General features: G+C 45.1%; 2 protein-coding genes across 3 annotated transcripts in view; one reads left to right on the forward strand and one right to left on the reverse strand.

Moving 5' to 3' along the window:
• The window catches only part of fgf14 (fibroblast growth factor 14), a 329,652-nt gene extending 305,609 nt beyond the window's left edge, over positions 1-24,043 (forward strand). For both annotated transcript variants that reach the window (XM_071341954.1, XM_071341955.1), the window contains exons 4-5: positions 10,978-11,176; positions 19,888-24,043. In XM_071341954.1, the coding sequence (XP_071198055.1) occupies positions 10,978-11,176; positions 19,888-20,054 (366 nt within the window). In that variant the 3' untranslated portion in view covers positions 20,055-24,043. The remainder of the gene's footprint in view (positions 1-10,977; positions 11,177-19,887) is intronic.
• A 331-nt stretch (positions 24,044-24,374) lies between these two features.
• Positions 24,375-26,709, reverse strand: part of itgbl1 (integrin, beta-like 1) — a 139,105-nt gene continuing 136,770 nt past the window's right edge. The window contains exon 11 of the mRNA XM_071341953.1: positions 24,375-24,791. Within this exon, the coding sequence (XP_071198054.1) occupies positions 24,703-24,791 (89 nt within the window). The 3' untranslated portion in view covers positions 24,375-24,702. The remainder of the gene's footprint in view (positions 24,792-26,709) is intronic.

The raw sequence follows: 26,709 nt of genomic DNA on the forward strand, positions 1-26,709 counted from the left end.
CTCTCCGCCAAGGTCGGCGCAACGTGACGGACTATGCCATCCAGTTCCGCACGGTGGCAGCAGCGAGTGGCTGGAATGACGAGGCGCTCACAGTGTGCTTTTTGAAGGGTCTTTCCGACACCATCCAAGATGAACTGGCCACTCGGGAACCACCGGACAACCTCGAGTCCCTGATCAAGTTGGCTTCACGCATAGACCAGCGTCTGAGAGAGAGAGAGCTCAACCGTAGATCTCTCACCCTAGCTCCTATCGGTCCCAGCTCCGAGTCTCCACCTTTATCCCCGCTGACTCCACCGGAACCCATGCAGGTTGGACGCATCTCCCAGGCTGAGAGAGACCGCCGGATGAGGGAGCGATGCTGTCTATATTGCGGCAAACCGGGCCATTTCCTCTCCACGTGTCCCGGGCTCCAGGGAAAACGCACTCTCCCGTGCAGGCCTGGGAGGACTGTAACGGGAAACATAACCTCCTCCCATCCATCCAACTCCCGCCTGCTCATTCCAGTTACCCTTTCCTGGGACAACCACGAGCTTCCCCTTCAAGCCTTGGTAGACTCTGGAGCCGCAGGTAACTTCATGGATGGTGTCTGGGCGAAGGAGAATGGCGTTCCCTCTGAACCTCTAAGTGACCCCATAAGGGTTACTACGTTGGATGGAAGCCCTTTGGGATCTGGACTTGTCACTCGTGTCACTACCCCCTTGCGTCTTTCAGTTTCCCAACACCAGGAAGTGATGAACTTTCATCTGACCTCGTGTTCCGAGTTCCCTCTCGTCCTTGGATACCCCTGGCTTCACAGCCATAACCCTCACATCGACTGGTCTGTGGGCACTATCAAGCAGTGGGGTCCTACGTGCCAAGCCACTTGTATCTTCCCAAGTTCCCCGAGTTCCCCTCCCGAGTCTCTAGAATCCATCGACCTGTCCCGAGTTCCCGAGTGTTACCATGACCTCAAACCGGTATTTAGCAAACAGAGGGCCACCAAACTACCACCCCATAGACCTTACGATTGCCCCATCGACCTGTTTCCGGGCACCTGCCCCCCCAGGGGTCGGATCTTTTCCCTATCTCCTCCCGAACGAGCTGCTATGGATACCTACATCAAGGACGCTCTGGCAGCAGGCCTCATGCGTCCATCCACCTCGCCGGCGGGAGCAGGGTTTTTCTTTGTGGCCAAAAAAGACGGGGGATTACGTCCTTGCATCGACTACCGGGGACTTAATGCCATAACCGTCCGTAACCGCTACCCGCTACCCCTTATGGCCACAGCCTTTGAGCTGCTCCAGGAAGCAGTGGTCTTCACTAAGCTTGACCTGCGGAACGCATACCATCTTGTGCGGATCAAACCCGGTGACGAGTGGAAGACCGCTTTCAACACGCCTACTGGTCACTACGAATACTTGGTGATGCCCTTCGGCCTGACCAACGCCCCGGCTGTGTTCCAAGCGCTCATAAACGATGTGCTTAGGGATATGCTTAACATTTTCGTGTTTGTTTACTTGGATGACATCCTCATCTTTTCGAGCTCCCTTCAAGAACACACTAAGCATGTCAGACAAGTGCTCAAACGCCTCCTAGACAGCCATTTGTACGTTAAGCCGGAGAAGTGTGAATTCCATTCCTCTCGAGTACAGTTCCTGGGATTTGTAGTGGAACCCGGTCGAGTCCAGATGGACCCCAAGAAGGTAGGGGCGGTAGCAGATTGGCCCACCCCCAAGTCCGTTAAGGAAGTTCAGCGTTTCCTGGGCTTCACTAACTTCTACCGCAAGTTCATCAAGAACTTCAGCTCGGTGGCAGCCCCTCTCTCAGCTTTAACCAAGGGTGGCAACACAAGGTTTCTGTGGGGAAGAGAAGCTGAGACGGCCTTCCAAGGACTCAAGCAGCGCATCCTCTCTGCTCCCATCCTGACACTACCGACGGCGGATGAGCCTTTTGTGGTGGAGGTAGACGCATCAGAGGTTGGTGTTGGAGCTGTCCTGTCTCAGAGGGGTGAAGACAAGAGGCTTCATCCTTGCGCCTTCTTCTCTCACCGGCTTACCCCGGCCGAGAGGAATTACGATGTGGGGGATCGGGAACTCCTAGCGGTTAAGATGGCATTGAAGGAATGGAGACACTGGCTCGAGGGGGCTTCTCAACCGTTTCAAGTGCTTACGGACCACAACAATCTGGAGTATATCCAGCAGGCGAAGCGGTTGAACTCCAGACAAGCTCGATGGTCTCTTTTCTTCAGCCGATTCCAGTTTATTCTCACCTATAGACCCGGGTCGAAGAATCTCAAACCGGATGCCTTGTCACGAGTCTACTCTCCTGCCATTCGAGAAGATACTGACATGACTGTTCTTCCTGCCGCTAAGATCGTGGCCCCGATCTCGTGGCAAGTGGAGGATACCGTGAAACAAGCTCAAGCCATCGAACCGGGCCCTGGAGGAGGTCCTGCTAATCGGTTGTTTGTTCCCAAGGCAGCAAGGTCCCAAGTCCTTCTGTGGGGGCACTCCTCTCGCCTCACCTGTCACCCGGGCGTAGGTCGCACCTTGGAGTTCATCCAGCGTAAGTTCTGGTGGCCCACCATAAAAGAAGACGTTGCCACTTTCGTCAAGGCCTGTTCCGTGTGCTGCCAGGGCAAATCTTCCCCCTCCTAGGAACGGCTCCTGACGTTCCTACCAGCCTTCTCAGGGTGGAGGGCCCTGAACTGACGAATGAGGTCAGGGTCCAGTATGTCCTTGGCAGGAACCCAGGAGCGCTCCTCGGGACCGTAGCCTTCCCAGTCCACCAGATACTGCCAGGACCGCTGCACCCGGCGGGAGTCCAGTATCCGGTGGACGGTATAAGCCGACTGGCCTCCGATGACACGGGGCGGAGGGGGAGGTCTGCCTGCCGGAATAAGGGGAGAAAAAACAACAGGTTTTAATAAAGAAATGTGAAATGTGGGATTGATTTTAAGGGATCTGGGTAAGTGCAGGCGAAAAGTAACGGGATTGACTCTCCTGGCAATCTTAAAGGGTCCGATGAATCTCTGGGACAGCTTGCGAGACTCCACCCGTAGCGGTAAGTTTTTTGTTGAGAGCCATACTCTCTGGCCGGGGTACAGGGTAGGACCGGGACGGCGACGTCTGTTGGCTTGTCGTTGGTACTGCTGAGAGGAACGCAGAAGATTAAGATGGGCCTTCTTCCACGTAAGCCGACAGCGTCTGATGAACCTCGAGGCTGAAGGCACTCTGACTTCTGCCTCCTGGTCCGGGAACAATAGAGGAGCATAGCCAAACTGACACTCGTGCGGGGATATACCAGTGGAGGAGGAGCACAAGGTGTTGTGCGCGTACTCAGCCCAAACAATGAAGGATGACCATGTGGATGGGTTGTTGGAAACCATACATCTGAGGGTGGTTTCCAGCTCCTGATTCATCCTCTCAGTTTGGCCGTTGGACTCCGGATGGTACCCTGAAGATAAACTGGCCGTGGCCCCTATGAGTTGGCAGAAGGCCTTCCAAAACCTTGAGGCGAACTGGGGACCTCTGTCGGAAACCATATCTTGCGGGATGCCAAAGACTCGGAACACATGGTTAATCACCAACTCAGCTGTTTCCTTGGCAGAAGGTAATTTGGTCAAGGGAACAAACCTGGCCGCCTTAGAAAACCTGTCGATGATGACTAGGATCGTAGTATTACCATGGGACGGAGGAAGGCCAGTAATAAAGTCCAGCGAGATATGGGACCAGGGTCGGTGGGGAATAGATAAAGGGTGAAGGAGTCCTTGACGGCGGAGGTGAGAAGATTTGCCCTGGCAGCACACGGAACAGGCCTTGACGAAAGTGGCAACGTCTTCTTTTATGGTGGGCCACCAGAACTTACGCTGGATGAACTCCAAGGTGCGACCTACGCCCGGGTGACAGGTGAGGCGAGAGGAGTGCCCCCACAGAAGGACTTGGGACCTTGCTGCCTTGGGAACAAACAACCGATTAGCAGGACCTCCTCCAGGGCCCGGTTCGATGGCTTGAGCTTGTTTCACGGTATCCTCCACTTGCCACGAGATCGGGGCCACGATCTTAGCGGCAGGAAGAACAGTCATGTCAGTATCTTCTCGAATGGCAGGAGAGTAGACTCGTGACAAGGCATCCGGTTTGAGATTCTTCGACCCGGGTCTATAGGTGAGAATAAACTGGAATCGGCTGAAGAAAAGAGACCATCGAGCTTGTCTGGAGTTCAACCGCTTCGCCTGCTGGATATACTCCAGATTGTTGTGGTCCGTAAGCACTTGAAACGGTTGAGAAGCCCCCTCGAGCCAGTGTCTCCATTCCTTCAATGCCATCTTAACCGCTAGGAGTTCCCGATCCCCCACATCGTAATTCCTCTCGGCCGGGGTAAGCCGGTGAGAGAAGAAGGCGCAAGGATGAAGCCTCTTGTCTTCACCCCTCTGAGACAGGACAGCTCCAACACCAACCTCTGATGCGTCTACCTCCACCACAAAAGGCTCATCCGCCGTCGGTAGTGTCAGGATGGGAGCAGAGAGGATGCGCTGCTTGAGTCCTTGGAAGGCCGTCTCAGCTTCTCTTCCCCACAGAAACCTTGTGTTGCCACCCTTGGTTAAAGCTGAGAGAGGGGCTGCCACCGAGCTGAAGTTCTTGATGAACTTGCGGTAGAAGTTAGTGAAGCCCAGGAAACGCTGAACTTCCTTAACGGACTTGGGGGTGGGCCAATCTGCTACCGCCCCTACCTTCTTGGGGTCCATCTGGACTCGACCGGGTTCCACTACAAATCCCAGGAACTGTACTCGAGAGGAATGGAATTCACACTTCTCCGGCTTAACGTACAAATGGCTGTCTAGGAGGCGTTTGAGCACTTGTCTGACATGCTTAGTGTGTTCTTGAAGGGAGCTCGAAAAGATGAGGATGTCATCCAAGTAAACAAACACGAAAATGTTAAGCATATCCCTAAGCACATCGTTTATGAGCGCTTGGAACACAGCCGGGGCGTTGGTCAGGCCGAAGGGCATCACCAAGTATTCGTAGTGACCAGTAGGCGTGTTGAAAGCGGTCTTCCACTCGTCACCGGGTTTGATCCGCACAAGATGGTATGCGTTCCGCAGGTCAAGCTTAGTGAAGACCACTGCTTCCTGGAGCAGCTCAAAGGCTGTGGCCATAAGGGGTAGCGGGTAGCGGTTACGGACGGTTATGGCATTAAGTCCCCGGTAGTCGATGCAAGGACGTAATCCCCCGTCTTTTTTGGCCACAAAGAAAAACCCTGCTCCCGCCGGCGAGGTGGATGGACGCATGAGGCCTGCTGCCAGAGCGTCCTTGATGTAGGTATCCATAGCAGCTCGTTCGGGAGGAGATAGGGAAAAGATCCGACCCCTGGGGGGGCAGGTGCCCGGAAACAGGTCGATGGGGCAATCGTAAGGTCTATGGGGTGGTAGTTTGGTGGCCCTCTGTTTGCTAAATACCGGTTTGAGGTCATGGTAACACTCGGGAACTCGGGACAGGTCGATGGATTCTAGAGACTCGGGAGGGGAACTCGGGGAACTTGGGAAGATACAAGTGGCTTGGCACGTAGGACCCCACTGCTTGATAGTGCCCACAGACCAGTCGATGTGAGGGTTATGGCTGTGAAGCCAGGGGTATCCAAGGACGAGAGGGAACTCGGAACACGAGGTCAGATGAAAGTTCATCACTTCCTGGTGTTGGGAAACTGAAAGACGCAAGGGGGTAGTGACACGAGTGACAAGTCCAGATCCCAAAGGGCTTCCATCCAACGTAGTAACCCTTATGGGGTCACTTAGAGGTTCAGAGGGAACGCCATTCTCCTTCGCCCAGACACCATCCATGAAGTTACCTGCGGCTCCAGAGTCTACCAAGGCTTGAAGGGGAAGCTCGTGGTTGTCCCAGGAAAGGGTAACTGGAATGAGCAGGCGGGAGTTGGATGGATGGGAGGAGGTTATGTTTCCCGTTACAGTCCTCCCAGGCCTGCACGGGAGAGTGCGTTTTCCCTGGAGCCCGGGACACGTGGAGAGGAAATGGCCCGGTTTGCCGCAATATAGACAGCATCGCTCCCTCATCCGGCGGTCTCTCTCAGCCTGGGAGATGCGTCCAACCTGCATGGGTTCCGGTGGAGTCAGCGGGGATAAAGGTGGAGACTCGGAGCTGGGACCGATAGGAGCTAGGGTGAGAGATCTACGGTTGAGCTCTCTCTCTCTCAGACGCTGGTCTATGCGTGAAGCCAACTTGATCAGGGACTCGAGGTTGTCCGGTGGTTCCCGAGTGGCCAGTTCATCTTGGATGGTGTCGGAAAGACCCTTCAAAAAGCACACTGTGAGCGCCTCGTCATTCCAGCCACTCGCTGCTGCCACCGTGCGGAACTGGATGGCATAGTCCGTCACGTTGCGCCGACCTTGGCGGAGAGTCAGGAGCTGTTTGGCTAAGTCAGGACCGCTGGTAGGACCTTGAAACACTCGCTTGAATTCTTCAGCAAAGGTAGAGTAGCTGGCACAGCAGGGACTTTGGGCATCCCACACAGCAGTAGCCCAGGCTAGGGCTTTTTCCGACAGCAGGGTGATGATATATGCTATCTTGGACCGGTCGGTGGGAAATGACGAGGGTTGCAGCTCGAAGGAGAGAGAACATTGGGTGAAAAACCCCTTACAACCACTCGGATCACCTGAGAACCGTTGGGGAGGCGGCAGACGAGGTTCAGCCAGGGGGTTAACTGCCACGGGCACTTGAATCTGATGAACTGGAGCAGAAGCGGTTGCAGGAGAAAGTTGATCAGAAATCTGCTTTATGGAAGTCATCATCTCCGACAGAAGTTGAGAATGTCCAGCCATTAAGGCCTCTTGCTGAACCAGAGCAGCTTCGTGACGTTGGACAGTCCCCTCGTGGTGGGACAGCATGGGAAAAAAGTCCTGGGTACTGGCTGCCTCTGGGTTCATTTTAATGGCTCAGTGTTTCTGTCAGGACCCGGTGCTAGAAACAGTCACTAAATCGGCAGAACCCAGAAGATGAGGCAGACACAGCAGTACTAGAGATGGTGGTTTAATAAAAAATAGATAACTTCCAAAATACAAAGAAAATCCACAAAGTGGTAAAAACAGCAAGGGAAAAAACAAACCTAAAAGACTAATACAAAATACAAAAGAACAAAACCAGAGAACCTCTGGAAAATCCAACAAGAGAAAAATATATGTTCACAACAAGGCTTGGGCTGGGGCTGGGTGCTAACATACAAACACTGAGCAAGGAACTAAGGAACACACAGGGATTAAATACTAACAAGGGAACGACATACAGGTGCAAACAATAATAGAGCAAGGGAAAAACAAAAGGTACAAAAAAGGTGCAATGGGGACATCTAGTGACAAAAAAACAGAACAGTCCTGGCCAAAACCTGACAAACCTAACGTAGCAGCCTTAAAATAAACACCTGAAACTAGATCTCCTACATACTGGTCTTGACGAGAAGAAAAAAGACTGCCGGGGGAGGTTCTCTTCTTCACTTTTCAACCAATCCAGTGAATGTGGAGGAGGAGTTAAGATGGAGCTGAAGTCTCTTGCTTGGGCGATGCGTTTTCAGGTTGTCTAACGAGCATAAACACCAGAGGAAAGCCCATCCAGAGAAAAGGCGCTTCACTCTCTGTTATTGCACTGTGTGATTCCATTTGCGTCAATATGATTGGCAAGACACACACACTGCAGTTTGGGCTGCAGAAACTCCGATGTGTGGCACACAGTGCTTTCCTGACTGCAGCGCGGCAGCACTAACTTTCAATGCCAGACACAGGAACACAGGAAATCGAACGCCAAAATGCATTCAGAAGCTACTGGCTGCGATTACTGTCCGGTCCCGACCCATGTTTTAGCTAGCCTCGTTCGTGCCTGCGGGCCTTCGTTAAGTTTTCAATGCCGTTCGAGATTCTGTACAGATTATTACAGCATAGGTGTGATGACCTTTGCATGTTATCTTGAAAATGCACACTTTATATGGTTACATAAAAAGACATTTGTAGTTACAGTAACCTCAAAATGTGTTACTAATTTTAAGGTTGAATGTTACATTAGGTTGTAACATAGCCTTAACTTTAGGCTATTTACTGTTTTACAAAAGCAGTTTGTGCTCAGTAGGTAGTTGGCTAGCCTTAGCAATTCAAAAGACACAGTTAGCTAGATAGCTAGTGCTATTAAAATCATATATTGATTCGAACTGTTCCTAATACCGATGCTGACATTCATGCTTAGATGACCGCCGAATCGAACCACAGAGAACTCGAGAAACTAAGATGTTTGTGTGAAAATTGAAGCCCACATACTGGTCGTTTCTAGCATTCACTCGTGAGACATTCAGCGATTTCATTATCGTTTAGTCAACGTGTATTGTATAATTCACTGGTCAACATTACTCATTGAGTCAACTTCTCAACATTTTCTGACTAGTCGACTAAATCATGGTATCTCAACATTTTCTGTTGAATTTACTATTTTTCAGTTGAATTGACTTTGGAAAATTAGCTGAAACAACTAAAAGGCTAAATACGTTTTTACAGTGTAGGATGGCAGTGTAAACACAGCCTATGAGTCTTAAGTTATTTCCTCAGTGTTACAAGCATGACACAAGGGATATACAGCATTAGCGCTACTAGCAGCTCTCGCTAACCAACTGAGCCGGTTAAGTTCCTCGGGTCTGTATGCAGTCAATGGAATCCCTCTGAGTGTTCAATTAAGGAGACTGGAAGCTCTCCAAATACAGCTACCAGCCTGTGCCTGCCTTACCTAATGCAATTTCATCTGATTGAGCCAGTCATTAATAAGTCCCCCAAAGTGTCACTTAGTTGTCGTCATCGGCCCCGACTGGTTGTTAAGCCCTGACAAGAGCTATTTAACACAGTGCTTAATAACCTGCTATTACTCGGTGATGGGGTGCGTCGTCGGAACTACACACTCACCCCATAAATAATCCCCAGGGTGAAGCTGTGGGAGTTATGAGCAAACACCTAAACGGTGGAAAGACCACGTAATATTTATTAACTACATCAAGTCCCAATCATAAATGCCTAGCGAGGGGAAATAGCAGGGAAGAAGATTAAACGTCAGAGAGAAATTGGGATTTGAGGGTCTCTTTTTGTGGCTCAGACTCGTACAAATAATTTGCTGCTCTGGCTGGATAGGTGTGATCTAGTAGTGGGGTCTCTTACATTGACCTATGCAATCATGTCAGCGACAAATCAACTCTTAAGGAATGGAGGGAGGGAGGAAGGAAGGATACATTTTGGAATTATTCAAACAGGGCCTTTGTGGGGGTGTGCTGAATAACTCCTCCAACCAGAACTACTTGAAGCATGACCAGGCGTTTATTAATACACCCCAATGAAAACCCCAATGTGGGACCGATAATTATTACCGCTCTTTATTACCCTCCGGTTCTCTTCAGTTGAATGAGATGAATGGGGGTAAAGCGGAGTGAGATGTGGTGTTCATTTGTCATTGACAAAAAAGGGGTGTGTGAAGGATGGTGAGGTCCCTGGCTTAGCTAAAAGGTTGTTTGCACAAAGTATTACAGATGTAATGAGTGTATTTTCATGACTCTTTCTTGGGTGTTTGCTAGCACAACATACACACAGATATACTCTAGCTAGTGTAACAAATTGAGGCATCTAGGCATATAATGTAGAATGGCACCGGAGGAGATGGCTGCCGTTTTATGGGCTCCTAAACAATTGTGACCCGATTCAGGAAACCAGTCGTATGTCGAAAGTCACGACTTCATAGGAGAGCCATTTGAATGTAATAATTTTTTTTTTTTATCAAAATGCGTTTTTTGGCAGAAATGCCTTCTGGAACATGTGAACTTTCATGTGCCTTAATAACAAACTTGTATGCCATCTGTAAATATGAATCAAATTGTTAAATTATGAGCCTTGTTGGTTAAACCACAGAAAAAGTGAGCAACCTTCCCACTAGTCATGATTGGCTGAGATAATGAGAGGGCTGGACATGCCGAGAGAGGAGTTCGGATTGGTCTGCCACATTCAGGGGTTCTGAATATTTGAGCTCGTCAGTCTGTTTTGGTAATCCTGTCGAACGTGGCTTTTTTTAAACGTATTGTGTAGTGGAGCTGCATAAAATTTGTCTTTGTGACCTCTGGATATTGCTACATGTTCAAACATGAATGATGTTCATATGCTTCATTGTTTTTTGCACAAAGGCTTTGTGTCTCAAATTATATCTTAATACATAGTACACTTCTTTTCCCAGAGCCATATGTGATAGTGAACCAGATAAGTGTAGTGAACTATATGGGGAATAGGGTGTTACCTTTACCTATGCTTCGAGACCCAAATGGAACATACATTATATTTCTTATAAGAACAAGATACATCATGTTTTTAAGAACTTGACTTTTTAAAGTTTTATTGTACAAATTATAAATTACAAGTGGGGATACAGGTGTGGAGAGGAGAGAACGTTGGAAGGGTACCCAGCAAACTGGGAAAAATCCCATAAAAGTAGCTAAGATTCCCATTAAGTTGTAGTTACGGTTTTATCTAACATTAGGACAACATCCCAAAAGCATTCAAATAATGTTTTTGATGAAAATGTTTTTATTTTCAGAAAATGTTTTAAATGAAATATCCTTGGAATGTTCTCCAAACATTCACTAAAATGTTGTGCACAGCTGTAACAGCCACCGCAGAACATTCCCCGAACATTCTCATTAGGTTTCCAGGTAAGGAACAGACTAAATTTGTTCTGGGAACGTTCTTGCAAGACAAACTTTGTATAATGATAAACACAACTGGACAGTTTTTGTGTTATGAGAACAACGTAACGAATGTTCTGGCAACTTCCACAGAACCAATTTTGGTTTGCTGGGTAAACCATGGGATTGAACCCGATCACCGATGGGGAGTTATACATGTATTGAGAGCGGGGACCATTACCACTTAGCCATGGCTCTGCCACATAGACATGATACTTAACCTGTCTTCTGTCTTTGCAGGAACTCTTTACGGCAGAATGCAAGTTCAAAGAGTCTGTGTTTGAGAACTATTATGTGATCTACTCGTCGATGCTGTACAGGCAACAGGAGTCAGGGAGAGCTTGGTTCCTGGGGCTCAACAAAGAAGGCCAAGCCATGAAGGGGAATCGAGTGAAGAAAACAAAACCAGCTGCTCACTTCCTGCCCAAGCCATTAGAAGGTATGCCAACACCACATTCTTTTTTTTTTTGAAAACTCTGTTTATTAAGTTTTACACACACAGACAAGACAAAGCAATATAAATAATATACTCAACTAGAAAAAAATACAAATAATACATAAAAAAAAAATAGCTTTAAAGATACCATACTTTAGACAAGTTAAACACACCAGGCAGAAGGCTACAAAGGTTAAAGGGCAATCTATAGTATAGGGACAGAGCAACCACCTCACCATTGTTCCTGTAAACAGTCAAGGGATGGGGTGGAGAAATGCAACCACTCACAGACAGTCAAGGCCACAGACCAACCATCCACTGGACCAAAAATGAAAAGTTTACAATGCTTTAAAATAAAAAATGAATAATAATAATTTTATGTAGGCGTGAACAAAATTTAAAAATAAAAATAACTGGGAAAAACAAGCTCACACCTTAGTCTCTGCCCCGGCAAGATGAACAAGGCATCCGCAGGTCACAATCAATAAGCACATCAACCTTAATGCCCCCCCCCCCAGAAAAAACACAGAGAAATGCTCATCCAACCCCTAAGTAAGTCACAGGGGGGTCAAATACAGACTTATTTTGGTTTTAATAGGAATGCCATCAGAGGATGGACTGTTTAAAGTAACACCGGAATGGAGCCCAAGCCTCATTAAACAGTTTGGGGTTCCCACGTGAATTGAATTTAATTTTTTCTAGTTTCAGAGAGCACAACACATCTCTCACCCAATATGTATAAGATGGGGGAGCTGCCATCTTCCAGTTCTGTAGTATTAGCCGTCTAGCTAAAAGAGTTGTATAAGCAACAGTGTCCGACTGGATTCTTGACAGGGGGGTACCTATGGGCAGTACACCAAAAAGGGCTGTAAGGGGAGACGGATCTATAACAGTGTCATATATATCAGAGAAACATTTAAATATTAATTCCCAGAAACCTGACAGTTTATGACAGCCCCAGAACATATGCAACAGTGTGGCTGGTTCAATTTTACATCTGACACAGGTAGGATCAAAATCAGAGAATATTCTTCCAAGTCTGGCCCCAGACCAGTGGATACGGTGAACCACCTTGAATTGAATGAGGCTGTGTCTAGTGCTAAAAGAGGACGAATGCACCCTGCGCAGCACAGATTCCCAGGTGTCTTCCCCAAGTTCCTCCCCCAAATCCTTTTCCCATCGAGTCTTTAAAGGCACCAAAGAGGGGTTCTGTAAGTCATGAATGATTGCATATACATCTGAAATTGTGCCCCTAGGAAGCTTGTTCAGCTCCAAGATGCTCTCTATAGCTGTATTCGCAGGCCTATGGGGAAATTCAGGTGTGTTAGCTCTGACAAAGTTCCTAGTCTGGAGATAGCGGAAAAAGTGGGATTGGGGGAGGTTGAACCTTTCCTGTAGCTGAGCAAAAGAGGCAAATGTGTCATCAAAGAATAATTGGGCTAGTGAGGAGAGGCCTAGTGAGTGCCAGATGCCAAAAGCCCCATCATTCAAAGATGGAGGAAATAAAATGTTCTGATTGATTGGGCCTGATAGAGAAAAGCCTCGGAGGCCAAAGGCTAAACGGAACTGATTCCAAATTTTAAGAGACTGCTTTACAATTGGGTTGACACACCTTTTGCCTAGGGACACTGGGAGAGACGAGCACAACACAGAAGAAAGTGCAGCAGGTTTACACGATTCAGACTCCATCTGGACCCAGAGTGGTCTGGGGCCAGTAGGATCAGTCTGCAGCCAGTACAGAAGGGCTCTGAAATTTGCAGCCCAATAGTATGTCTGAAAATTTGGTAGAGCTAAACCCCCCAATGACTTAGGCTTCTGTAAATGTTTTTTACCAATCCGTGGTACCTTGCCATCCCAAATGAAATGCATGAATGTTTGATCCAGTGAAATAAAAAAAGATTTTGGAATAAAAATGGGTAAACATTGAAATAAATATAGAAATTTGGGCAACACACTCATTTTAATGACATTAATCCTTCCGATAAGAGAAAGAGGTAGCGACTTCCAAAAAGTAAAAGATTGTTTCAAACTGTCTGCTAGAGCAACCAAGTTTTCCTGAAACAGATTTGAATATTTCCTTGTCACTTTAACTCCCAAGTAGGTGAATTGATCCCGGACAATCCTAAACTGAGAACTTGTAAAAGAGCACTTTAAAGCAGCCTTGTTTACAGGAAAAAGCTCACTCTTGCCTAGATTCAGCTTGTACCCTGAGATTGATCCAAACCTTTTAAGAACAGATAAGGCGCGTGGCAATGAGGTATCAGGGTTAGAGATAAACAAAAGGAGGTCATCCGCATATAGCGAGACTTTCTGCTCTGAGCCCGTCCTGATTATTCCTTGAATGGCATCATTAGAGCGTAGTGCAATGGCGAGAGGTTCGATTGCCAAAGCAAACAACAAGGGGGAGAGTGGACAGCCCTGTCTGGATCCGCGGTGCAAGGGAAAATAGTCAGAGGACAAGTTGTTAGTCCGTACCGAAGCCATGGGGGAAAAATAAAGAATCTTTATCCACGCAATGAATTTGGGACCAAAGCCAAATCTATAAAGGGTAGCTGTTAGGTAATCCCACTCAACGCGGTCAAACGCTTTTTCTGCATCAAGTGAGACCACTACCTCTGGGTCCTCCGACGCTGGGGAGTACAGTATATTCATAAGGCGCCTAATATTGAAAAACAAATGCCTATTTCTCACAAAGCCAGTCTGGTCAGAGTGTATTACTTGGTGCAGCGAGCCTTTCATACGGATGGCTAAAAGCTTGGCTAGAATTTTGTAATCACAGTTTAAAAGCGAGATTGGGCGATAGGATCCACATTCCAGGGGGTCTTTGTTTTTCTTTAATAGTAATGAAATTGAAGCCTGATAAAGAGTAGGCGGTAGCTTTGAGGTATCAAGGCACTCTGCAAATAGTCGAGACAAGAATCGGCAAAGCAGACCAGAAAACGTCCTGTAAAATTCGGTTGGAAAACCATCCGGACCCGGTGATTTACCACTTTTCATTGCGGACACTGCTGTTGCAATCTCCTCAGGTGTAAATTCTTCTTCTAGACAGTCATGGGTGTCTGTATCAATTGAAGGCATATTCAGGCCATTAAAGAAGGAATCAATCAGCAAAGGGTCTTGAGGGGATTCAGAGGTGTATAGCGCAGAGTAAAATTGTTTGAATTGATCATTGATCTCTTTATGTATAACTGTGGTGGCACCAGACGGGGTCCTTATTTGTGGGATTAAACGTGAGGCCTCAGATTTACGGATCTGATGTGCAAGGAGTTTACTGGCCTTGTCGCCTTGTTCATACACTCTGTACCGAGCTCGCAAGAGTAACTGTTCAGCTTGCCTGGTAGAAAGCTCATCAAATTCAGATTGGAGTAGTTGGCGCTCTTTATGCAGATCAGAGGAAGGAACCGTAGCATACTTCTCATCCAATGTGGCTATGGATTCGCTCAGGTCCCGAAGTCGCTGAGAGCGAACTCTGTTTTGGTTGGCTGTATAAGAGATAATTTGGCCACGTAGGTATGCTTTGAGAGACTCCCATATGGTAGAGCAGGACATACCTGGTGTTGAATTAGTTTCTAGGAATAAGGTGATTTCAGAAGAAATGAAATTGACAAACTCCTTATCTGAGAGTAAAATGGGGTTGAGACGCCATTGATAACACATAGGAGGTCGCTGGGGAAACTCTAGTTCAAGCACTAATGGTGAATGGTCAGAAATAACAATACTCTTGTAAGTACACTGCCGAAGGTTAGGCAGAAGTTTTTTGTCCAAAAAGAAGTAATCAATCCGGGAGTATGTTTGATGGACATGAGAATAAAAGGAATACTGTCTATCTGTAGGATGTAGGAAACGCCAGGCCTCAAACATGGCATATTTCTGAAGAAAGGCTTGAATAAGTAGGGCACATTTAGATGGGCCTGTAGTTGTTCGTGAGGACTTGTCAAGAACTGGGGACATTTTGCAGTTGAAATCCCCCCCTAAAATCAACAAATGAGAATCTAAATTTGGTATAGCAGACAAAAAGGAAGAAATGAAACTTGTGTCATCCCAATTGGGAGCATAAACACTAGCCAAAACAAGAGGGGTAGAAAACAGTTTACCGGTTACTATGATGTATCGTCCCTTAGGATCAGCGATAACCTCAGAAGCTACAAAGGGAGTAGCTTTATCAACCAAAATGGCAGCCCCTCTTGATTTACTATGAAAGTTAGAGTGGAACACTTGACCAACCCAGTCCCTACGCATCCTAAAGTGCTCACCAGTCCTCAAGTGAGTCTCTTGTAGAAATGCAATATTTGCATTCAAACCCTTTAAGTGTGTCAACACCCTCTTACGCTTCACTGGGTTATTAACCCCTTTGATGTTCCACGAAATGTACTTGATCGCATTGTTTCGGCCCCTCTGGGCATTCCCGTTATACAACCCTGTCATTAAAGCATAGAATGGAAAAGCAATGAGCGCCCAAAAACCCCAGAATAACTTGTCTCAGAGTAATAATGTACGGTGGTAGATGTTTGGAAAAAGTACAGAAAACCCCCCGAAAAAGACAGAATGACAACATTAGAACTGAACAATTCAACCCCTCCCCCCACCCCCTCCCCCCATCCCAGACAATACCTCCCCAAACGAGGTACAAGCCTAAATAGAACATGTTCTCTTCGCACAGTATGTCTGTGAGAGTGCGGTCTTAAACCTAAACCCACAGTCCCGCTCTTTAAAGTCGCGTTTTGTTAGTGGATCAAACAGCAAAAAAAAAGATAATCATTTTTTAAATAAAAATAAATAAAAGTGAATCCCTTGTGCAAACGAAATTACAAAAGCACCACTTGTAGATGTATATAATTATATTCCCAGTCTTATAACAGGCATTTGAGAGAGAAAATAAATAAAATAAATAAAATGTATAAAGGCTCTCAGCCGAAGACCTAATTTGAAGTAAGGAAATCGTAGTAAGACAATCAAAAATAATAATAATGATTATTATTATAATAGTTGTCTAGTTGAATGCTGAGACAGCTTACAACCAATACCAAAAAACTACGTGTGCGCAACGTTGAACGCTTGCTGGGCATAAATGACGCTCAGAACTTTTAAAATTTAAGTGCGGACCCCAAAAAACGTGTCGCCTCGGGAAGCATTTACTGTCTACTGGGTCAATGCAAACGGATGCAGTAAACAAATAGCCAAGAATATTTTGAGTCACTGAGACACTATGTAAACAAACTGAATAGGTGAGCAAGACAGCCTAGAAACACAGGAGTAAAGTAAAACCTCAATACAATGAAATTAAAATGACTGAATGCTTGTAAGGCAAGCACACTAGATGATCAAAACATTTGATCACATCAAATAAGCCTGAATGGGTTCGCCAACTCCCCAACTATACAAAATTAGCATGTTGTAGCTAAACATAATTGTACCACAGGTGGGTTACTTACTATCCACAGTTCGCAAGCAACAGTTGCTGAACTATGAGCAAGTTCAAGACTTCTTGATGTGACGTTGAATGTGAGAGAGAGCCTCATCCGGAGATTCAAATGTGTAGTCTTTACCATCATGAGATAGCCATAAACGGGCCGGGAATCGCAGTCCGTACTTCACACCTGGATGGTCCCGAAGTAGTCGCTTGGCCTGCCCGAAAGCTGCGCGCTGCCTGGAAACAGTGGGGGAGTAGTCCTGGTAGATGGAGAAGCTCTGTCCTTGAAAGCTCAGAGTGGTATTGCGGGCTCGTCGGAGAATCTCCATCTTCTCATGGAAAAAGTGCACTCGAAGAATTATGTCACGGGGCCTCTCCCCATCCCGGGGCTTTGGGCGCAGCGACCGGTGGGCACGATCAATCAGGGGCTTTTCATCTAAGGCAAGAACATCCTTCAGCAGCCCAGAAACGAAATCCGTGGCGCGAGGCATTTCCGCTGACTCTGGGACTGATACAAGTCTCAGGTTATTGCGGCGAGAGAATCCCTCTAAACTTACACAGCTCTCCTTCACCTTTTTCAAATCCGCAGCGAGGCGTTTCACGTCAGCCTCCAGGGATGTAGTTAAGTCGGAGACATTTGTAGCGGAGGTCTCCAGTGCTGCAATCGTTGTAGTGTGCGACGCCATTGTTGTTTTGAGTGATGTGATTGCTGGCACCGTCTCGTTCCGCAGGATGGTTAGATCTGCTTTTAAAGTATCAGAAACCTCCTTTATTCGGGCCTCAATCGTATTAACCACCTCCGTTTTCATTTCAACTATCTCAGAGCGTAGTAGTTTGATGGCCTCGAGAATGTTCATTTCAGCGCCGCCAGGCCAAGCCGTCCCCCCGGGTAAAGTGTCAGTCCCCGGGCCGTCAGGCTCAGGAGAGGGCGGTGATGAGAGTGTGTCTTGTAGGCCGGGTTTTCTCAAAGTCATGCTTTTAGCCTTATGTTTCGTCGACATGCTGACATTTGGAAGTAAAGTAGTCTTGGTTTTTACGGGAAGGGATCACCAAAATAATATATGAAAATAAATACGGTTCTGCTGCAAAATTCACATAAACTTTAAAAATACCACGGGAGCAAACGGAAAACACGTCAGTCGCACATGGCGTCCCTCCAATCTCGCCAACACCACATTCTGAGTTTGATTTGTTTTCATTAGAAAATAACTGTTTCAGGGGCATTAGAGCAGTATAAGCAAGAGAGCAGCAAATATAGTTTTTGTTGTTTTGTGATGAGAGGCAGTATATTGAACTAAAAAGTAGGGCATTTATATCTGCTAGACTTCTTTCAAGGATAACCTTTGCAAAACATAAGTATGTACCTTCTACTGTATATGAACATTTATTCCTGGCTGAGATCGACTGACTAGGGTTGCAAAGCTAGTAATTTACCAAAGTTAAACTTCTGTAATGTTGGTAACTAACAGGTAATCTATGGCAATCTATGGTAACTTTGGTAATTTATATTTGAATTTTTAAAAATGCATTCATGTATAGTATTATCACATATAAAGGATTTCATGCTGAAAACCTCATATTAAACCCCAATGGTATTCACTAAGTTGGTGGATTTTTATTTAGGATAATGTTTTACAGCTTTGACATTCTATTTCTTATTTTAAAATCATCTTATTTGATTTTTAAAAAAATATATAAACTGTTGTGTTGTGTCAGGTTGGCTAGATATCCTTTTAGTGGAGGACCATTCTTGATATACGCTGGAAACTGTTGAGCGTGAAAAACCCAGCAGTGTTGCAGTTCTTGACACAAACCGGTGCGCCTGGCCCGTTCAAAGGCACTTCGATCTTTTGTTTTGCCCATTCACCCTCTAAATGGCACACATACACAATCCGTGTCTCAATTGTCTCAAAACTAAATTTTAAAAAATCCGTTAACCTGTCTCCTCCCCTTCATCTACACTGATTGAAATGGATTTAACAAGTGACATTAATAAGGGATCATAGCTTTCACCTGGATTCACCTGGTCAGTCTATACCTATATGGCATGTAATGTCCATAATGCTTTGCACACTCAGTGTATTTGACATGTGATAAGGTCACACAGAGGGCCAGAGATAATTACAGACACCTGTGATAATCCGAATTACCCAAAAAGGCGAAAGTTACAAAACTTCAAAAGTTTCCAGTAATATACTCTCCCTTTGCAATCCTACTACGTATTGTTGGTACCAGGCTTATGCCTCATGTCAGAGGTGTCAAACGTATTATATGTATGGGCTAACTATGAGGCGGGGTTTATGTATATATCACCAGAATCTTACACAAGTCATAAACATGTAAGCCATCACATGCCTGCAGGTTCACAATACCACATTTCATCCTCCACACCCCTCGGAATGACCATCCCACACCTAGACCCTGTCGCGGTAGTGTCTTTAGACGGAACAAGTCTATCTGATCATGCCCCCTTTACTGTTAATCCCGCCCTGAGTAACCACCCACCGCTACACTGAAGGATGGTTATCTTCCCCTTGACGTATCATTTATATTTATCATTCCCATCCATAATTCACAGGTTGGCATATAGCACAGAGGGGAAGGGACAAGCCCTGTCTTTGCGGCCATGAAATGTTGATGCTTTATGGTGCGTCTACACTCTCCTCCCCTCCCTGACTGATTTTTGTCCATTATTTAAACATGGAAGCCTCCAGGAACCTGTACTGCACTGTCGTGACAGTGACACAGCTGCAGTGCAGGGAGAGTAAAGTGCAGGATCATTTGGGAGGTTCCCACTGCTCATTTTGCATAAAGGCTTTTGGCCACATTTAGATTGGGGTCTGTAGAAAGGAGAGGAAGATATATAATTTTTTTTAAATTGAACCTTTACTTAACTATGGCACCAGCCAGAGGCTAAATAATGTGTTAGACACTTTTTTGGTCTTTTTCACCCCCTTTTTGCCCCTTTTGGTGTGGTCTGGAATGATTTCCAAAAAACAAATAGAAGCCTCTGCATCAACAAGACTTAAAACGGATTAAATCATTCATGCTAGCAGTCATTAGTGAAAAAGGAGCCATGTGGTTAGTTTTACAAGTTATTTGACTGAAAAGAGGAGAAATAGGACTTATTTTGCCCTGGGTTTTACTAAATCTTCCTCCTCTCCTCCATTCTCTCCCTTTCTTCTTTTCTCTCCCTTTTTCTTACACTCTCTATCTCTCTCCCTACCCGCCCCCTCTTTTTCCCTCTCACCCTTCCTTGCCTCCTTATCTCCTCCCTTCTCTTTATTATCTCTCTCCCTCACAGTTGCTATGTACAGAGAGCCATCGTTGCATGATGTAGGAGAGACCAAAGCGCCCAAAACAGCCGTCCTTCCCAGTAAAAGCACAACCGAGCCCCCAGTGATGAACGGAGGCAAACCAGTCAGCAAGCCAACTACTACTACTGCTACTGCTGCTAAGCCCCCCACATAGCCACAATTCACCTGGTGTGTGTGTGTGTGTGTGTGTGTGTGTGTGTGTGTGTGTGTGTGTGTGTGTGTGTGTGTGTGTGTGTGTGTGTGTGTGTGTGTGTGTGTGTGTGTGTGTGTGTGTGTGTGTGTGTGTGTGTGGCGGGAGGGAGGGATGGAGGGAGGGACGTACATAATGGAGTCAGGGATTTTCCCTACCAGACTCCAAACCTACACCCTCTTTCTTCTGTGGATTAGATCCAGGCAATCTCTCGGTCCTTCCTTCCTTCCTTTCTTCTTCTCCTCTCTCTCTTTCTTTCTCTTTAACTAATCAATGGGGGATCGATGCAGAAGGGTGGTCGCCCCCGCCCCCACCCCCCAAACCAGAAGGAAGAGTGACTCTGACAATGGAATCCGTAAAAATGATGTGTGTTTCACGGCCACATGTGATACCTTGCTTGCTGACGGTAACCCAAGACCACCCCCTCCACATATATGCCCTGTTGCAACGGTGTGTGCGATTAAGATCTATTTTCTATACCACAGTGCACCAGCTATGTTCTGGGGTAGATGCTTTACACATATAGTAAAAAAAGAAAATGGACTGCTATCTTCTACTTTTTACAAGTATGTTCCCGTCTCTTTCTCTTTCTATTCTCACATTTTTCTCTTTGTTGAGTAACTTAGAAAAAATACATTTTGCAGGGGCGGTGTGTGGTTTTGTAATACACGCATTCACGCCGATGTATACTCAACACACACAGACACATTGACACTGAAATACACTCTTCTTCCCATACACAACACATACACACACAAGAAAAAAGATGCCACCGGTGGCTTGGTTCCAGGGACTCATTTAGGAAGTCTGGTGTTTGGGAAGCACTACAGACACGCACACACACACACACACACACACACACAGCATCTACGTCGAGGGCAGAGTCAGAGTCTCAGGCTGCGTGTTGCTTTTTTAGAGCTCAAGAAAGAAAGACTGGAGGATAGCTCACACAATCATAGCTGATGAAGTGCTAATTACCCCCACTGCAATCAATGCGAGGAGCCCACACACACACATACAGACACAGATGTGCGTGTGTGTTGGAGAACGCTTTAACAAGTGGTGTATAGGTGTATACATATCACAATCCGATCCCACCAGCGGTGAGCTCTGCCTCATCCGGTCGGGAAATAGGAACCTGAAATCTATTTTTCTTAAATTCTTATTTCTGAGCAAGGGCTCTAGGAATATCTATAGGCCTTGTAGGCCACAGTCCCTCACTGGCTGATTTCTCTGAACAACGGGCTAGGCTAGTGGCTTAGACTAAATGGTTCAAGCCCAACGGCGGCAGCCATTTTACATTCACATTTACTCGAGGTTCAGCTGCATCCCCATTTTGTTCGGCAAACTAAAGCATGGTCAAGGTTAGTATTGTGTTCTATTTTTCTTGCAGAAGCAATGCAAGAGATGGCTTATATTATACAATTTTCACTGTTAAAAAAAAAAAAGGTGATACATATTCTGAGATATTACGAGAGGATTTTCTCCTAGCTCAGCATGAAGAGTCCAGTATCGCTCATCTTGGCCTATTACGTGCCTGTTTAGACCTTGATCCCCAGCATGCAAATACATATATCCAGTCACGACTGGGCCTAAGTTGTCTCACCCACCAAACACATCCAATAAAGACCTAGCAGAATATTCACTCACCAACCTTTACAGCTGACAGAGATTGATTCATAAAATGACCAAAGTATCCAAGAAGCCAGAACGATACCACAGTTGTTGCTGTGTTGTACAACGCCAACAGCAGCCGACTGCATTCTGATTCGATTTTCCTTTCTCCGATTTTGCTTTTTTCCTCACTGTGATTTACCATATGGTTCATTTTCACAAAAATAATCCCATTGACGAATTGATTCTCTGCTGGCCTTCTTGCTGAACCTTTGAAAGGTCTTGATTGATGTCATTTTTGGATCTTGTGTTCGTATGAATCAAGGTTTTGGCATACCTAGAAACATTTACATGCATGTTTTTCCACATAGGACTATGGCAGAGTTCCCCAACTGGCGGCCCGCGGGCCAAATTGTGGTTTTATTTGCCCCCCCCCCAAGTTTCCTGAGCAAAATAAAATGTCAACGTTGTTGTTGGACATAAAAGACTGTAAAAACCACCAGGAAATCAGCTCCGAGTGATTTTAATTTGGGAAATCTGTTCCTAAGTATTCACCCGCATAAAAGATAGACACGTGATCGCATACACATGTAAGCAAGGTTTGAATTATATCTGTTTGGGCTTCTTGCAGTCTATTTGGAATCGACAAATTATTTGTCATTATGTTCCGGCCCCCGTGGCTGAATCTAGTTGGTGATCCCTGGACAATGGGATAAGGGAAAGGTACTGTTCAGACCAATGCTAGTGAGAAGTTGTTTGGAAATTGTTCGGGACTCGAATTAGCATGTCGTTAGGCACACGCCTACTTCCACTGGAGCTACTTCACCGCACTTTCTGTTCGGAGTCCTGATCTGATCATGACTGTTAGCAATGTATCAACCGTTATCTGAATCTATCAGCTGATTTAATTCTGAACTTGATTTACTGGATTCCAATGGAAGCTAAGATTTAGAATGTTGATAAGTAGACCGAAGCTACTTTATGCTGCTAAAATTGGAAAAATATATGAAGAGATTTATTTGCTGATATAATTTTACAGTTTATTGGTATTTTAAGCCCCTATTTTCTAGAGGATGTTGAAGCACATTTACTAGTTAGACTTAAAAACACGTGTCTGTACAAAGCTACATTACATCTTTAGGGCTGGTGTCCCCTCCACATTACACCCAGGTTGCATCCCAAATGGCACCCTATTCCTTACACAGTGCTCTATGGGCCCTGGTCAAAAGAAGTGCACTAAATAGGGAATATGGTGCGATTTGGGATGCAGCTCCAGTAATTTCCCTACATCATAATGAACTCTACATGCTGGGCTACGCAAGCCCCTGCAGACCAGTTGACTGGTTCTTCGAAAGCTGAACTTTATTTTTGTAAATGACTGTGTAAATGTCTCTCTAGCCGCCATCTTGTTTTTTTTGGTTTCTTTGTTTGTTTCGTTCCTACTGTATATGGGTCGTGCGTGATGTTGTTTTCCAGATCCTTCCCGAACTGTTTATTTTCAGTTTTCTCCCTCTGGTCAACTAGTTTGTCAAAAAGTAGTTGGAGAGGTTTTACTTTTGCTTTTGTCCTTTTTCTCATCTTTTGCATGGGGAGAGGATGGCATTGATGGGCTGCATGTAGTAGGCTATGTGTATCAAGAACTGTTGGTATGTACTTCTAATTTTACATACATATATATGCTACGAGTTTGTCTGCACTGTACAGTTTGTTTGTTGTATACATATATACAACATATTGAATCAAATATTTATATAAAGGTGTGACTGTAATGTCAGTAACATTAATGCAATATAGTGTGCAGTATATTATTGCACCTGTCATTTTGATGGGATAAATAAAACGAAAGGTTGGCTAGTACTAAAAAGCATGAAAAGGCCAAAGTAGAATTATTTACTTTACATTTTTTTCTTTACTACTTCCTATCAATCATGTTTTCAGGTAGAGGTTGGGCTGTCGAGTCAAAGAAACTCACATCCCCTGAAACCAACTCCTGAAGTTACATGAATACCCAGCATGGCACTATAGAGCTATGTGTGTTTTCTGTTCTTTTTTCGGCCACGACATTTGAACGTTTTCATGACATGGTGTTCACGAGTAAGGGGGAATTGCCATGCATTGATTGACCGGTTGTAGAAGATTATGATGGTCGTGATAGTTTTCAGCGATAATAGGCACTATTAAAATGCAAGTGTGCCACTTGGAGATATGTATGTCATGTTATAACAGATTTACACCCACGTATGATTATGGTATTTTCATTGTTTCCATGCAAAAATGTTGTGTCACGCGGCACATTCAATGTTTCATCATTACAAAATAAATAAAACGCTCAAACGATACTTTGACTTGAGTGCAGGGTGTTCTTTGAGGCCAACTTGTCAGGAAGCACTTTTAACCCAAAAAACACACCACTGGTGAGACACACACACACACACACACACACACACACACACACACACACACACACACACACACACACACACACACACACACACACACACACACACACACACACACACACACAATGTATTCATATTAATAATAAAACATTTATCCTTTTGTTTTCAATGTTTGGATTCTGTTTATGTACCTGCATCTTATTGTGTGTAGCTTTCTGGAATATGTAAATGTGTAGCTTTCTGGAATATGTAAGCATTCTTACAGAAACAATTGTCATACATATAGTTGTATTGGAAACATATAAAGGGTTACATGGTAAGGTCTTCTAAAGAGAAAAAACATATTTTGGCTACAAAAGTTTTTTTCTTGCATACAAAAAAAGAACATAGTTTTAATAAAGATTATTTGTAACCAGTACAATGAATGCCGTTATACAAGTGATATGCAGAAATCTGAATGAAGAATTACATCCCAGTTTGGTTGACTTCTTTTTTATCCTCCTCTCCAACGCTCTCTCCATTCCTCTCCTCCCTTTGGTGTTTCACACCTTTTCTGACAGCACAGTCTCTTTGTATAGCTACTGAAATGTTCTGTGGTGTTAGTATTCAGCTCCCACCCAGATCTCACAGGCGTTCCCCGTCCAGCCATCCCAGCAGTCGCAGTTGCCGCAGTTGCACATCCCATTCCCTGCAATAAGAGGTAAGAGGAGAAACCGTAAAGCGACAGAGCCACCTGACCCATCATGCCTGCCTGAGCTTTCTTAACTAGGTTCCTGAACCCCCTGACAGAGTTCCACGATGGGGGCTCGAGCTAGGCTGAGCTCTCTTAGGTTGCTATGGGTATGCTCTAGAGTGGGATTACATTCTTGGTGTAGATTTATTATATGACGCCATTACATAAGGCTCAATCTGAGTCAAAGACAAAAGTATTGAAGTAAAAAGACAATGTGTGTGTGTGGTATAACATATTGAGACCGCCTGCCTGACGGACCATCAACACAGTGAAATGGTCATAGGAAATCATTATATTTTTGGCCTTAATATTGAGGCCTATAGCTTAGGGAGTTTTGCTGTGTCGACAAGAGAACACAGGGGAAATTAGTGTTATTTTGAGCAAGTCTGGTCATGCAGCGAGCGATTTCACTGGGCTGCGGGCAGGGCAGATCAGGGCAGGACAAATCACCTCATCTAGACTCTCAGAAGTGGAGTGGTGTTGTGTGTCATGCCTCCGAGTTGGGCATTAAAGCAGGGATAGATGGGAATGGTGTTATAATGAATGGAGAAACCAAAATATTTGTGTTGTGCTGTATTTTACATTGTATCATTGAAAAAAACGTTCACACATTGGGAATTCCCCCCCCCCCCCCCCATCTTAAAACTACAGGTACACGTGGCTCTGGATGGTCTGTCTAGAAAACAGATTGTGACACGTCTGGGGGATAGCCCCGACCAAGACTCAAACCCATGTTTGAACCCAAGTCCCTGCGACTGTCAGTCCAACACCTTAACCACCAAGAGGTCTGTAATTTTTACAAGGTCCTTAGGTGTTGTCCTAAGGTCACTACAATACAATTAAAGACCTACATGATTACACAAGCAATGTAAAACTGTGTCCACTGCATTGTGCTATATTCCCTTAAAGTGATTTACTGGAATGACTATTCAAAAACACAACAACCAAACATTGAAGTGATTTTCGGGAACACAAATCCGACAAAAGACAATTAGATGTTTCTAATGTTGACTGAAGGTTCTAATTTGTGTCACAGGTTTGCACCCTCGTTTCTCTCTAGGCTCAAAGGGTGCCAGCACTATCATCCTTGGGGCATGAAATGAACCAGCAGGCATTCCTAATCCATTGAATTTTCCACATCACTCATGAATTGTATGCATAATGTGAATCTCCTGCTTTGAACAATCCATAAAATTCCCACATGGGGAATAACTCATCCACAAACTTAGCAGACAGATGTTTGCGTGGTTCTAATTATAAAATATTGAGTGCATTGCACTGCTACCTTGGGAAGGGGGGGAGTAATCAAATAATGACTAATGTTTGTTTTCATTTGCATAAACCCCCTTCCCCACTTTTTGAGAAGTCAGTGATACATGAAAAAAAAACACGATTTCAATCATCCTCATGTATATGCTAATTGTGACATATGCCCTAATCATTAATATGCTAAACAGCGACATTTAACCAACATATTTATGAACTCCCTTTGTCCACTCGCATTTTTTCTCACTCGTTTTTAATGAATGTTTGTGTGAATTCTGTGGTTACAGCATTGCTTTGAGTGACACTATGACTGACACAGGAGTCATGAATCCAATAAGAGAAGTATCTTCTAAACAGCTGTCCAATTGCCCTGAGGAAATATTAATGGGAGACCAACTCGCTCCCACTTTAAATGAAGTGCAGCTTATAAAGGATTCATAAAGCCTTCATAAACACGACATAAATGTGTTACAAATCATCTATAAACGTAAGTCATGCTCTATAAAGGGTTCATAAATGTGGCATAACTGTGACATAACCACCAATGTCAAATGTGACATAACCCACTAAGACAAATATAGGTGGCATAAGCACCTCTTAATAAAGG

This window comes from Salvelinus alpinus, chromosome 14, assembly GCF_045679555.1.
Source record: "Salvelinus alpinus chromosome 14, SLU_Salpinus.1, whole genome shotgun sequence".
In the NCBI taxonomy this organism is placed as follows: domain Eukaryota; kingdom Metazoa; phylum Chordata; class Actinopteri; order Salmoniformes; family Salmonidae; genus Salvelinus; species Salvelinus alpinus.